Below are 13,698 nucleotides of genomic sequence, written 5' to 3'. Positions count from 1 at the left end.
CTTCCCAGTCGACGAAACGAGATCATTCGTTAATCTTCGCTCGCGAGTCGCGATAACGCCCCGTACAGCTCGCAAGACGTTTAAAGCACCGTGTAATTTTGCCCCGGAAAGATTTATACGATGTATACATATAACAACGACGCGCGATGCCCAGCGAGGTGATATAAATCGATCGCCTCGCAAAAATCGATATGTCTACGTTTAACAAAAATCCTTTTTAAGATGGCACGCAAAAAAAAACACGTTAAGGCAGTACATTGTTAGATATCAAAGAAATCAATCCCTTGAGTTAAATAACATTATATTATTTTTAACTTCCATCTGTATCAAAATATAAATCCATTCTATAATTAGTTTCAAAGTAAACATTGATCATATTAATGCATGCAGGTATACGATAAACTATTTGAGTTAAATTTAATACATGTTCTTGAGTTAAATTATTTAATTCAATTGTTTTAGTCAAATTAATGACATATTGGATAGGAACAGTGACAACCTATATGGTTGATTAAAAATAACTCAAATTGAATATATAATTTAACTTCAAATTTAACATTGTAAGATGTAAACAGTAAAGAAATCAATCAGTCATAGTAGAGAATGTAATAATGTAAGCGATAGTAAATCTAACACGTTGACTTCCTTACTGCTCAAGTTTTTTTTTTGTGTGCCATGGCTCTAACTCTACACTCAGAGAAAAAAGTCGTATCAGTAACTATAAATTTGTAGTGAAATAGCGCCTCTATATACATAGTATTAAATTCTAATAAGAATACTAGATTAAGTGAACTAAGAAAATATAGTACATTAACCATAATCAATTTATAAATGGTTAACATTACTATATTTTCTTAGTTCACTTAATTTACTTATTGTTGTTATTAAAGCTTTATAATACATAGTTACAAATTTGTGTATGCATTTCTTATTTATTTTTGTCTTCCAAGTTTGAAACCAGCGCTGCGCCTTTTATCGTAAGCTGAGTGGTTTCCTTCTTAGGAGAAACTGAACTCCGCTATGTCCCTCTGGTGACAAAGCCGCGTACTACTCGTACTGAGCGACCCTTTAAAAATTTTTGTCTAAACTAGAAAAATGTAATTGTTATATCTATTTGCATGAAGTCTAAGTAACTACTCAATGTAGTTGAGTCACTATTTCACGACCAATTAATAGTGCATACAATTTGTTACCGTGACTATATTTTTATGACATTCAGCACTACTTTAGTTTTTATTACTTTGTAAAACTAGTTACAGGTACTTCAATTGCAAAAGTTGCCAAATTTATAGTTGCTAGAACTATTTCGTTTTCTCTCAGTGTACAATAACTGTAAGTCGCAAAAATTGGCCAATCGTAGTCGAATGTGAAGAGAATAATCGACCATGATTGGTCAATTTTGACGGCTTATGGCTATCATAAAGTAGACATAAGAGCTGCCGCATACATTTTCCATAATAGTAACCGTAAAACGTACCGTTAGAATTAGCCAATTTCAGTCAAGAATCGTCAAACCATTTTCAGCTCTGATTGCCTAATTCTTACAGTACGGTTTACGGTTATTGTTACAGAAAATGTGTGCAGTAGCCCTAAGGGTTGCCGCAGACAAAATTTCTGTAACAGTAACCTTAAGACGTGAACTTAAGCCGATGAGCCAATCAGGATACTGCTTTAGATCTATGTAATCTGACGGAAATAGAAATAGCAGTAAACTTATCCATAAGACGAGTTTCAACCGGTTGAAATTCGCCTTAGGCCCAGTTCCACAACTCACGGTTAACTCTTAACCGAGGTTTAACTTATTCATTGTCTCTTTCCAATTCTAGAACTAGAAAGAGATGAGAAACAAGTTGAACCTCGATTAAGAGGTGGTGGAACTGAGCCTTATTGCGAGGTTATGATAAGTTTATTATTATTTCCATTTCCGTTAGATTACGTAGACCTAAAGCAACATCCTGATTGGCTCATCGGCTTAAGTTTACATCTTACGGTCACTGTTACGGAATTTTGTGTGCGGTAGCCCTAAGGGCATACAGAAAAACTTAAGCAGTAAGACGTAAGCAGTAAAAAAATCAACGTTGAATGCAATGCGAATAGTAGAATGAATTTTGAAGACGCGATTAAAGACCGTGTCTTGAAGAAAATACATGTCTCGAAATAGCTTCGTGATATAGTGTTTTTTGAGGATTGCAAAATTGAACAGCCTGAAAACGACAATCCATTCTCTTTATGTCGCAAAATTATTGGAATCATTCTAAAATTAATTCGCGAGAGTATCAGATATTTTTGCCGAATCAGAGCTACATATTCCAAATCTTCGTGTAAAAATCGAGACTAATCGGTCCCAATAATTTCTTTAATTAGATCGAGCACCAAAATATCAGACGCGCCGTATGATGGACTCTACAGACGTCTCGTTAACTCCGACAAACGGCCGATACGGCACGTGAGGATAATCGACGGTAACGATCGGCCTGTTCAATGAACACGCCTCGTTCTGTTGCTTCTACCGCATGACGTCGTGATTTCGCACGACATTGTGACCCTGAGGTTTTACGACGAATGATGATCCGCAAAAATTACGGGTTTACCATCTTTCCTTTCAATTACGCGAGCAACGATTGTAGTCGATTCTCGACAAATTTGGGATGGCTTTTCAGTAGAATTTTCGTCGAAATTTTCGTTCGATTAATTTTTTTCTACGAAATAATGCTCATTTATAAAAATGAAAAAAAGCAAGGCTTCTTAAGATTTTATAGAGCATTTTTATTATAGAGAGACGACCAGGTGGATTTATACGTCCGCAGATTCTTTTTCACTTTGACCGTTTTTCATTAAATTTTTTTATTGCTGCACAAAACTTCCTTCCTCGCTTTTGTCAAACATATATATCCTATTTCATTTTGGATGCTTTCAACAAGAGACAGATAACACAGTGTGACATAATGAATAATTTCATCGTTGTTTAATATTACCAAACAAGGATGTAATGATTCACTGTGTTACGCTGTGTCATCTGTGTCTCTCGTTGAAAAGCTCTTTAATATAGAGAATGTATACAGAATTGTCACAGAAAATGAATTTTCAAATTCTCTGACTTTTCCAGATTTTCCAGATAAAAATGGAAAATTTTCCATGACCAATATAAAATATGTAAATTTTACATTTAGAATCAAGGATTATAAGAAAGCTAGTCTATTAAAAACTATTATTAAAAACAACGCAGAAGAAACGTAGCAGCCTAATAAAATTTTGGGTACAAATTCAAGCCAACAAAAAAATTAGTATTGGAACAAAACGAAGTTATAACGAAAAAGAGCTAATAAATAAAAATAGTGAATAAAATATGTATAAATTTTATTGTAATTATTTCATTAAAATCGTTTAAAATACGCAAGTTTTTTGATTATAAACGTCAGATATTTAAAAAATTATAACAATTATTTGGAATAGAAGTTGAAGGGAATTGTGAGCAAATTTCAGACTTTTTTTATTATTTTCCCCTTATCTCAGTTTTCCAGTCTGAGGCAACCCTGGTATGCTAGTTCAGTTCTAGTACTGATACAGTATAAAAAAAACAGACATGTTTTGAAAGTTTCAAGTCCATTAACTCATAACATAAACACATATTTGTGTCGCTAAAAGAGAATATAGGTCCTTGAAACCTACCTAAAGTTGTTTATTATTAGTTTTGGCGGGTTTAAAATTTTCTAAAAAATGCAACACTCGAACTTAGCATAAATATAGCGATAATCAGCCTACACGAATAAAACAAAAACTAAGGAAAAATAAAAGATTGTGAAAATTTTATTCTAAATCATAGACTATTTAAAAATTAGGAAAATGTCCCAGGATCACCAAAACCCACGTGTTCCAGTGTACGGGTTAAAAGAAAATGACTCTAGAGAGCAACGCGCGTGCATAAAACGCGCCCACGCGACCACCACCTGATCGTCCCGTTCATCCCGTCGAATTGGCCAATCGCGGAAATCGGATTAACGGAGCCTAAAGAGGGGCGCGCGCTGATTGGGATTTACCCGGCTCATGAATTATGCACGGGCCGCTTTTAAAAGTTAATCCGCGGCACTGCGTCGCGCTGCAATTAGGAATCGCACGCGGACGGGTCCGCTGCCGACGAGCGTCGATGACGGCTTCGTCGGAAACGCGGCGTATCGATCGCCCGCTACACTCGCGCCGAAACGGCTCCATGTGTGCGCGGGTTAAGGTTAAACCTCACAAGCGAGAGGGGAAAACGCGATACCCTTCGTGGCCGCCTCCTCTTCCGGCGCTGCTGACGTACAATCGTCGTCAGTGACGGACAATTCTGGTCTTCCCGAAGGGAAGGATTGTTACAGAAAAGTCTCTCAGAAGCCGAATTCTTTCAACTCTGTGAAATATAAATACAAAAGGAATAGAAGAAATTATAATGTGCTCTGACACTGAAATTAAGAAATTTTCAGAAAGTGAGGTTTGACTTCTAAGAGAATTGTATACAAAAAAAATAATGCTACATTAATAATATTAGTGTAATTGAAAATAATCTCGTTAATTTCGTAACAATATTAATAAAACAAATAATTTTTGTTCGTTTTAGTTTTAAAAAACTTGAGATGTTTGTTCCATTAATACTGTTATTGAATTAACAGGATTATCTTTAACTCGAACGATGTTAATATATGTTTTCTGTGTATATCGAAAACAGATATTAATAATCTTATTCTTAAATTGGAAGAACTAATAATAGTATTGTCTGATCGATTATAAAACTGATAATATTAGATTATCAGTTGATATTATTATCCTTTCACGAGTCAAGGGAATATAAATCCGATGAGATTACATCGATACGAAAAGTATCTCAATCAATCTGGTGGCGATCATAAGCGTGTCGCTTGCTCACTCGTCAATCTGTGCGACTTTCTTTTCTTCGCGGTCGATACGATTTTACCTCGCCGGGCAGCCCGTCGCTCGTTCGCCCACGCAAAGACTGGATTTTATTTTTGATGGGAAAAACATTCTATTCGAATGCCGCACAAACTTCTATACACTATTCCGGATATAAAACTCGAAATCTGAAAATCTCGGTTGAAAAGATTCGACTACCGCTACTTTGCGTGTCGCATGAAGAAACGTACGCACAAAACGGCCATCGCACACGGAAAGGACGATTTTGCTGAAGTATTTAAAAATTTAATTAAATGTAAGATATAAAAATAATTTTGTTGGACTATCAAAATAATTATGTAGAACGCTCAAACTGATTGCTTACACAGAAAAAATATTATCCTTTTTCTAAGAAAAGTGATTAATTTACTTTCTTCCTTTTGAGTAACGGCTATTTTGAAGAAAGAATATTTTCTTGAAACAATCTTAAAATATATTTATTACAAATTTTAGAAAAACTCATTATTGTGTACTTAAAACAAGAATTTATTTTCTTTTGAAAAATATTATCAAAATTGATCAAAGAAGCGACTTTATATAATAAACAAATCGAATTTGTTATAATTTACTTATCTTGATTAAAGTATTAAACTTACAGGATTCAGAATATATTTTAAATAAACTTGATGCTTGTGATGAACTTATGATAGATATATTTGCGAGTATAAACTTTTGAAATTGGTACTTGAAACAAGTAATTATATTACTTGTGTACTGTACATATATATTTTTCTGTATAAAATGTCAAAATTTTTTGCAGTATTGCTTATCACGCTTGAGATTTCTATGTAATTATTTTGATAATTTAATAAAATTATTTTCTGATCTGTATCTACACTGAGAAAAAAATGCTGTTGATTCAATTAAAATCTATATTACGGACTGTCACTAACATAAGTAATTAATTCATATATATTTTTATTGACATGACCTTGATTATTGAAATAATAATTTATGTCTTTTGTCAATAAAAATATACATAAATTAATCACTTATGCTAGTGACAGTCCGTAATATAGACTTTAATTGAATCAACAGCATTTTTTTCTCAGTGTACCTAAATTTTTAGATACCTGAGCGAAATCCTTTCCGCGCGTGCACGATTTTATTAGATTTTAATAAACAACTTGATTAAAAGCCTAGTGTTTCGCTGTCGGCTTTAATTTCTCAGACCGTTGCAGATCGTTGATAAATCGAGCCCTTCGGTGTTATGAAACAGCTCGGAGCGGCATCCGCGCTGTTACCTGTCCGGTTATCTATGAGCGAGCATAGCGCGCCCGCGGGTTCGGATAAACCAATCAATAATTGATTCGTGCATGGATGCACGACGTGTAATGGAGTTAAGCGAAATGCAATGGCGTTTTAATCGAACGCATGCCACTCTCGGTGTGGTGGGCGCGATCGGCCAATTAACCGCCCGATTTCCGCATCTCGGCACCGGAGATCAATCGCCTGTGGATCGTGACCCTCGCGGATCTGCGATCCAAACATATCGGACATTATTGCATAGATATCAAACGCTTGCGGATCTCGATCGACCCACTGGCAAATGGAACACACAAAAAGAACGGTTTTGCTAGGATATCTAAATATTTAACTAGATACAGATCTGAAAATAATTTTCTTTAACCATCAAATAATTACGTAATATGCTAACACTTTTTGCGACATTGTTCATTATGTTCGAGTATCCTATGCTCAGAAAAATTTCTAGTTAAAAATAGACAAAGAATTGATATAGCCATTCTAATCATTTCAATTAGAATTCTTAACTCAACTAGAATTGTAATAGATTTAGCCAGAAAATTATAATTTGTCCATTTTCAACCAGAATTCCAATACAACGAAACACTTTTTCTAGTTATTATTATGCTATAATTATTATTATGATAGTTTGGTAAAATTATTTTTAGATGTATATTTACACTGTTAGATATTAAAGGAGCAATGATAACCCAAATCCTTGAGTTAAATATAACATTTTATTATTCCATGTGTATCAAAATGTAAATCAATCTATTTCTGTGATTAGTTTCAAAATAAACAATGTCCACAATAAGGTATGCACTTAATAGATAATGAACTAAATTTAATACATTTCTCAAGTTAAACTGTTTAACTCCATTGTTTTAGTTAAGTTAAAAACAATATATTGAAAGTAGGGGCAGTGCCGATCAATAATAAAAAATAACTCAAATTGGATATAATTTGACATTATAAATTTAACGGTATAGTTAAATATTTATATATGTGTATACACAGATACTTTAACAAAACCGTTCTATGTATAGAAACGGTTACGCAGTTGCAAGAATTTAAATTAATTTAAAGTCATAAGATTAATAGTCTCTTTCGTTAAAAAAAAAAAAAACATGGACTGCTTTAGGTCACTTCGTAGCTCCGTAATTACGCCGCTAATACTAGCTGATTGCACGCGCACGGTTTAAATATCGCGTCGCCGCGTCGTCTCGTATTTGTTAATATTCCACTTCCGGCTTGCTATTGCGCGCGGCACCGGGTTCAAGTCAGCCGTGCGCGTTGTCTAAAAATAGAATATAGATATCTGCGTGGATGTGAAACCCGGGAGGAGTCCGCGCGTGTCCAATATTTCGCAAACAAATCTCGCGCCGAATGAAATCGCAATAGAAGGGAGTGGAAGGAAGAAAAGAGACATAAAAGCGGTACAAAAATTTGATCCTGGAAAATTTTCAGATTTTCTCTGACGATGTACCCAAAATGCGAAATAAAACTCCATTCTTCACCTCTGTGCCGTACTAATCCTCCGGTTAAATACGCATCGCACGCTATGTTCACTACGTACAGCTTTCACAGCGAGCGGCGAGGAAACCTTACGCGAGAACGGAGAGAGGAAAATCGGACGACAGCGAGGGAGAAAGAGAGAGAAAATAGGAGAGGCGAGAGTACGGCTGGAAGGGATAGCGCGGTGAAAAGATCCTGAAAAGGGGGATTCCACGGGGGAGGGAGGGGAAGGGTAAAGGGTAGCTGAGGGGTAGCGCAGGAAGGACAATATGGCCGCCAGCGAGCGAAGGAAGCGCCGCCTGGAAACATTTTTCTGTTCCCGCGCGAAGCAGTTTTCGACCGTTGTTTCATTTGCTGACTTTTCCCGATCGCGCTTAGGTTAGATCTGTTCAAATCACGGCGAAATTGTATCGTCGATTCGATGTACTAAATCTAAATTGTAAATTTCGATATAGAGAAATAATGCTTGGCGCTGCTTTCGAATGACATCCTTTTACGTAGGATTTGTTACTTTTATGTAAAAAATGTTCTAATAAAATTAATGTAATACCTCCGTCTGCTGGTAATAAAGTTTCATGCGACAAACGCCAAATTGATTTTTTTTTCATAACCAGAGATTTAAAAAAGAAAATACTGAAAGCTTGTATGATGATTAAATATAACGAAAGATTCGTTTCTATGGAAGTGATAGTTATAGGAATTTAAATCTACGTTTGCAGCAAAATATTTTATATTAACATTTAACTTTCTTGCTTACTTAAAAATACTTAATTTTATTCTGGTTAAAATGACTTGATAAAACTCCATTAATGCAGAAGGCTGCACTAAACTTAGAAAGAAAAACATTTGTGATAAATAAAGCACAAACTTTGATCTAAGAAATAACAATAATAATAACTTTATAAATGAACAGATGAATATAAATATAAACATCTGTCTATTATTCTGACACTTAACATGAAGAATAGAAGCACATCTGTGTCAGTATACTCTCTAAATTCTTTACAGTAGAATCTCACTCTGAAGAGTGAAAAGGGAGTCAGTTTTTCAATCTTTAACAGTGAGATTTACTCTAAAAATTTTAGAGTATCCTTTAAAAAAAAATTACAAAGTAGCCATTCAAGATGCAAATATTTGGTATCATTCTGAGAGTGAAATTTGAACCAGTCTTGAAAAAGAATAATTCAATTTTCAATCTATAAAAGTGAGATTAGTGAGATTCATTCTTAAAAGTTCTAGAGAGTACACTTAAAAAAAAAAATTATAAAGTAACAATTCGAGAATATTTGGTACAAAATTGCATAGCTGATAAAATTTGAAGGAGTCTCAAATCTTTTTCTTTGGAAAAATCAGTCGCCTAAATCGGTCTGGCTCGAAAAACACGTGCGTGATTGAGAAAACATATTTCACGATCGCAGGAAACGAGCCGTGGAGTTTCGCAGCGATGTGTGTGCGCTTGACCTGCCCTCGCTCACCATTTTACCAGCCATTGTTGCCACCATCTGAGACGAAAAATTGCGTTATGCACAAATTAGATGCCCGACGAATATTTCTCACCGATTTCACGGCAACCCGACGCGACGTACGTTTTCGTCTTCGTTCCCATTTGAATCGGGACAAGAAAAACCAGGAATCCGCGTCGGGCTGCCCGTCTTTCACCTCGGGAGAGACATAACTTTTTTTTGGTTAAGTACGACGAACGACAGACTCGTCCGCTCCTCGAAGCAATTTCGCAAACACTCACGTGTTTTTTTTCAATCAGAGGATAGAGCGATTGATGAAACAACGCGATATGCGGCTACAAACATTATTGGGTCGAGGAAAATGCGAGCGAATGCGAAAAACTACGACGATCGACAACGACGATCGTTGTCGACCGAGGACGGGAATTGTCATCGATGGTCGTAGAATTGCAATTTCTCGACAAATTTCCGCAATCCGAAACAGCTCCGCGTCGCCGAACCGATTTGCGGCCCGAAAAAGCGTCGCTTACCTTAATGTGACAGGAATACAGAAGCTCGCTCGCAGTTCGGATGTAAACACAGGCATTTTTCCGCGGAAATGACACTGAGGCAGCCAAAACGACGTACGTCCGAACACCGTTTACATCGCGGTCGACGCCGATGCGTCGCGCAGAACGGTCCTGCGTTATTAAATACCGCGGTAAACACGGGAATTCGGTCTCTCCACGGAAAACATCAATCGAAAACTAGAGATGGCAGCCATTACTTTTGTACAAAACAAAGGTCCACATCCACGGACTCGCTAGCGAGCGAGCCTCAAACCCAGCGTCTTTCCGGCGCTCACGATGCGGCGCTTAATTCAAATCGGTCGAGTCGATTTCCGCATCGACACCATCCGTCGTCGTTTTCTCGTCTGCAATTACGTTCGCCGAAACTTTTACGGCGCGAAATCAAACGTGAGGCACTCTGTACGACGAAACGATCGAGATAATTAATTAGCGCGTGCAAATTCGCCGAACGACAGACGCCTGACTGGGCCGAAGTTAACCGTGGTTGCGGGAAGATGTCGCGCCGCTCGCGCGCGGCGCCATCTGTCGGCGAGCGCGGCAAGCACGAACGCCGTGCGCTGCCAACGTCAGAGAGCTAAACTGCGTCGCGCTACGCCGAACCTGACCGAGCTGAGCCGAGCCCAACCGAGCTACTCCGAGCGGATGGCTTCGGCCGGATTCGGCGTGTAAACCGAAGGGCCACGATCGGCGAGACTCGAATTTTCCGTCGACCTCCCGAAAGTGGCCGAAAGTCGCGCGAATCCTCCGCCATCGTCCACCACTGTCGCGGCCGCTTACATGAAACGTCACGATTACTGTGACGGGACTGCAGTGGCTGGGAAGGACGTGCGTACATATGTTTATGAACGTTCTAATGTTGGTACTATCTGTCGCTACGCGCGAGAGAATACGAAGCGGTGATCATCGCCGGTCACTGTCGTTTATTGATTTCCTGGCTTCATAGAGATATATATTTCTCGCATAATACCACGAGACACGATGTGCCGGCGTAATTGAGCAGGTACTTGTCGATCGAGAACTCTCGTTTTGATGAATTCCGCAGAAAATTCTTTGTGCGAGGAAAGGAAGAAAGGAAAGACAGGATTGTTACGCGAAAGCTGCTTGGAGTAAAAGAATGAAACGCCATTAGAAAAAAAAGAGAACGAAAAAATGAGAAAATGATTCGTCAGAAGAGCTCGAATATAAACTTACGAACGAATATGTTTCGAATGATTATACGCTTTCACGATTTTTGTGCGGATGTGACGTACTTCGTGGAATTGAAATAATTGAATTACATCGCGCGGATCGACGGTTTGTTATGCAAATTGTTCGACAGAAAAACATGACTGTACCTACATGTTTGTTCGCTCAAATACGCATATTGATCTATTTTTAGTCTGTTTTTTATAGCTGAACTAATACTCCTTATACATGTTTCAAATAAAATAAGTATATGCCCGCAAGATACATTAACAATAACAATTATCAATAATGTTTAATTTATACTTAATATAAAATTAAAATATAACAATTATATTCAAATTTAAAACTTTTATTATATTCCAAAATTGGAATTTTCAGTTGATGGCAACAAATATATTTTTACTGTGAAGTAATAAAATTTTTTACATTGTAAATTGCCTCTCTAACAGTACTCCTACTCTCATTAGCCTTGATTTTCTTTGTTGCATCAACAATATAACTTGTGTACTTATAAGTATAAGTATAACACATGTTATATTGTTGATGTAATGTTACTGTTTTGTGTTCTACAAGTATTCAAGATTTAGCAAAAGCAAGTTCTATTCCGGTAATAAAGAATAAACTTCTTAGAAACCTATTTTATTGTTTCTTTTGGTTGTAATAAATGTTCTATTGATATGTTGTAGATGAACGCCTATGTACTTTTTTATATTTAGAAATGGCTGACGCAGATCCACAATTTAAACGCCTTTTACTGCCAGCGGAGGAAACTCTTTTTGAACAGTTGCTGAGATTCGGCCTTTACGTAGGTGCAGTATTTCAAATCATGTGCTTGTTAGCTATAGTCCTGTATCAGGCTGGTCCATCCGATGGTGTAGCAGCTTTAAAGGTATCTTCTGATTGTTGCAGACTGTTAAAATAATGATTTCCTCGCAACAATAATTCTTGTAATTGTAGGATGACCCAAGTGATGTTGAATGTTCCGAAAACAGTCCTCAGGTGACGCCAAGAAGACCTCATCGGCCGCGAAAGCAGGAGAAAAAAAAGAGGCGTTGAAATGTTCACATTTCCTGCAACATCACTTTGATACTACTCTCATGCTCTTACATCAAATGTTTTCCATTTGGTAACACAAGTTTTATCTCTGTTACTTATGGAATGTAAAAAGAATATAGAACGACGTTTGTGTCGACTATTGTCATTAAATTGAAAACCATTAATTATCCTGGTGAAAAAATTTCGCTGAAATTATTCTATGTTTTGGAATATTTCAGCGAAATTGCTGAAAATTTGCTGAAATTTCACTGAAAGTGAATTTTTCAGCTAACATACTAAAAAAATCGTGGAAACTGAAATTTCTTTGAAATTTCTCTAAAATTTTGTTGAAAATGAATTTTTTAGCTAAAAATCGCTGAAATTAAACTGAAATTTTTCTGAAATGCTGAAATTTCGTCGAAAAGTATTCCAACATGGAATAATTTCAGCAAAATTTTTCCATCAGGAATGGTTATTTTCATAATACAAGATTACTTGAAAGTTGGATTTTTAGAATAAGTCTTCAATTCGTTTTCATCTAAGTTATTACTAAACAGTCATTTTATAATATAATGCCAATCTGTAAAATATAATTTCGTCCTTTTTAAGCATGGAGATATTATATCTACTTCAATCTCACGTACAACCGTTGTAAACCGTATTTCTACATAATATTTTATAAAAGAAAGAATAATTATTAGCTTTCATATAATTTGCGAGATTTTTGGAATACAAATAGTCTTCCACAAGCGTGTTATATATTCTACTTTTTAAGTATGAAACTTCTCTCAACCTCGTGTATGTACATCAATTGTAAAAGCGTTATTTCTACTTAATATTTCATAAAAGAAGAATACAGCTTTCTTATATAAAATTTTTATATAAGTATATTCTTTCTAATATAAATTATATATAAAATTCGCAAAGATGATTTTTGGAACAAAAATATACTTTCAAAAAGAAAGGTATCTGAAGACTTGAAGAGTTTCTCTCAGAAAAGAAGAATTTTAAGACCACACTGTATTACATAACCTATAAATAATAGCAACATAACCTTTTATTTTTCATATACCATAACCTCTTAATCAAGAAAAGCCACGGTTCATTGATGCGATGAATTTACGTTGATTTGACTGGAAATGTGGACATAATTGGACGATGCTTTGTACTTGAAGTATTATTACTAATAATTCGTCAAAAATGCTGCATAATACGACGACTTTGTCGCCTCAGGACATTTTAACTGAGGTTAGAAAATTCATCTCCGGTGCCATCCGGCCTACTCATGGTACAAACACACAAGATGTGACCCGTACGGCATTATCTTTGTTGAAAAATGTACCCGCAGCGAGGGAAGCTGTACTTGAATATTTTTGTAATGTATTTTTCGTTGCCGTGACAAAATATGTTCGTCAGATCGAAGTACGTAATTGCATTGTATTCTTAGCTCATTCGCCCTTTTACATAGCATTTCAATATAATTAAAATAATATCGGTAATTCACACACTTAATCTTTATAGTCAAATCAGAATATATCGATACCCGAAGAGAGCATTATAGCAGAAATTCATGCTATTCTGAGCAGTTTCGTCAATGGAAATCCAGAAGCATGGGCGCCTATCATATCAGCATGGTCGTTGGACTTATTAGGTATGTGTATATTCACATATATATATAATTTAATTTATATTTAATTTATATATATATAATTAAATACTAAATATGTATGACTATATATTAT

At 36.0% G+C, this 13,698-nt stretch overlaps 2 protein-coding genes across 7 annotated transcripts in view; both read left to right on the top strand.

Annotated features, from left to right (window-relative positions):
* The first annotated feature begins 10,324 nt into the window (after nt 1-10,324).
* Nucleotides 10,325-12,152, top strand: LOC108723543 (protein anon-73B1). 6 transcript variants are annotated; one of them, XM_018449373.1, is made up of 3 exons: nt 10,325-10,561; nt 11,638-11,810; nt 11,879-12,152. In XM_018449373.1, exons 2-3 carry the CDS (start codon nt 11,640-11,642, stop codon nt 11,975-11,977), a joined length of 270 nt encoding a protein of 89 aa, XP_018304875.1. In that variant the 5' UTR covers nt 10,325-10,561; nt 11,638-11,639; the 3' UTR covers nt 11,978-12,152. The 6 variants fall into 6 exon arrangements, with proteins under 6 accessions (XP_018304875.1, XP_018304871.1, XP_018304873.1 ...); XM_018449369.1 differs by having other exon boundaries at nt 10,325-11,029; XM_018449371.1 differs by having other exon boundaries at nt 10,325-10,736; nt 11,879-12,151.
* Nucleotides 11,972-13,698, top strand: part of omd (integrator complex subunit 5 omd) — a 5,331-nt gene continuing 3,604 nt past the window's right edge. The window contains exons 1-3 of the mRNA XM_018449367.1: nt 11,972-12,047; nt 13,047-13,378; nt 13,478-13,607. Coding sequence (XP_018304869.1) covers nt 13,157-13,378; nt 13,478-13,607 — 352 coding nt within the window. The 5' untranslated portion in view covers nt 11,972-12,047; nt 13,047-13,156. The remainder of the gene's footprint in view (nt 12,048-13,046; nt 13,379-13,477; nt 13,608-13,698) is intronic.

The sequence above is a fragment of the Mycetomoellerius zeteki genome, unplaced genomic scaffold (assembly GCF_001594055.1).
Source record: "Mycetomoellerius zeteki isolate Tzet28-1 unplaced genomic scaffold, Tzet1.0 scaffold244, whole genome shotgun sequence".
Lineage (NCBI taxonomy): Eukaryota > Metazoa > Arthropoda > Insecta > Hymenoptera > Formicidae > Mycetomoellerius > Mycetomoellerius zeteki.
This window is presented reverse-complemented; position numbering and strand designations above follow the sequence as displayed.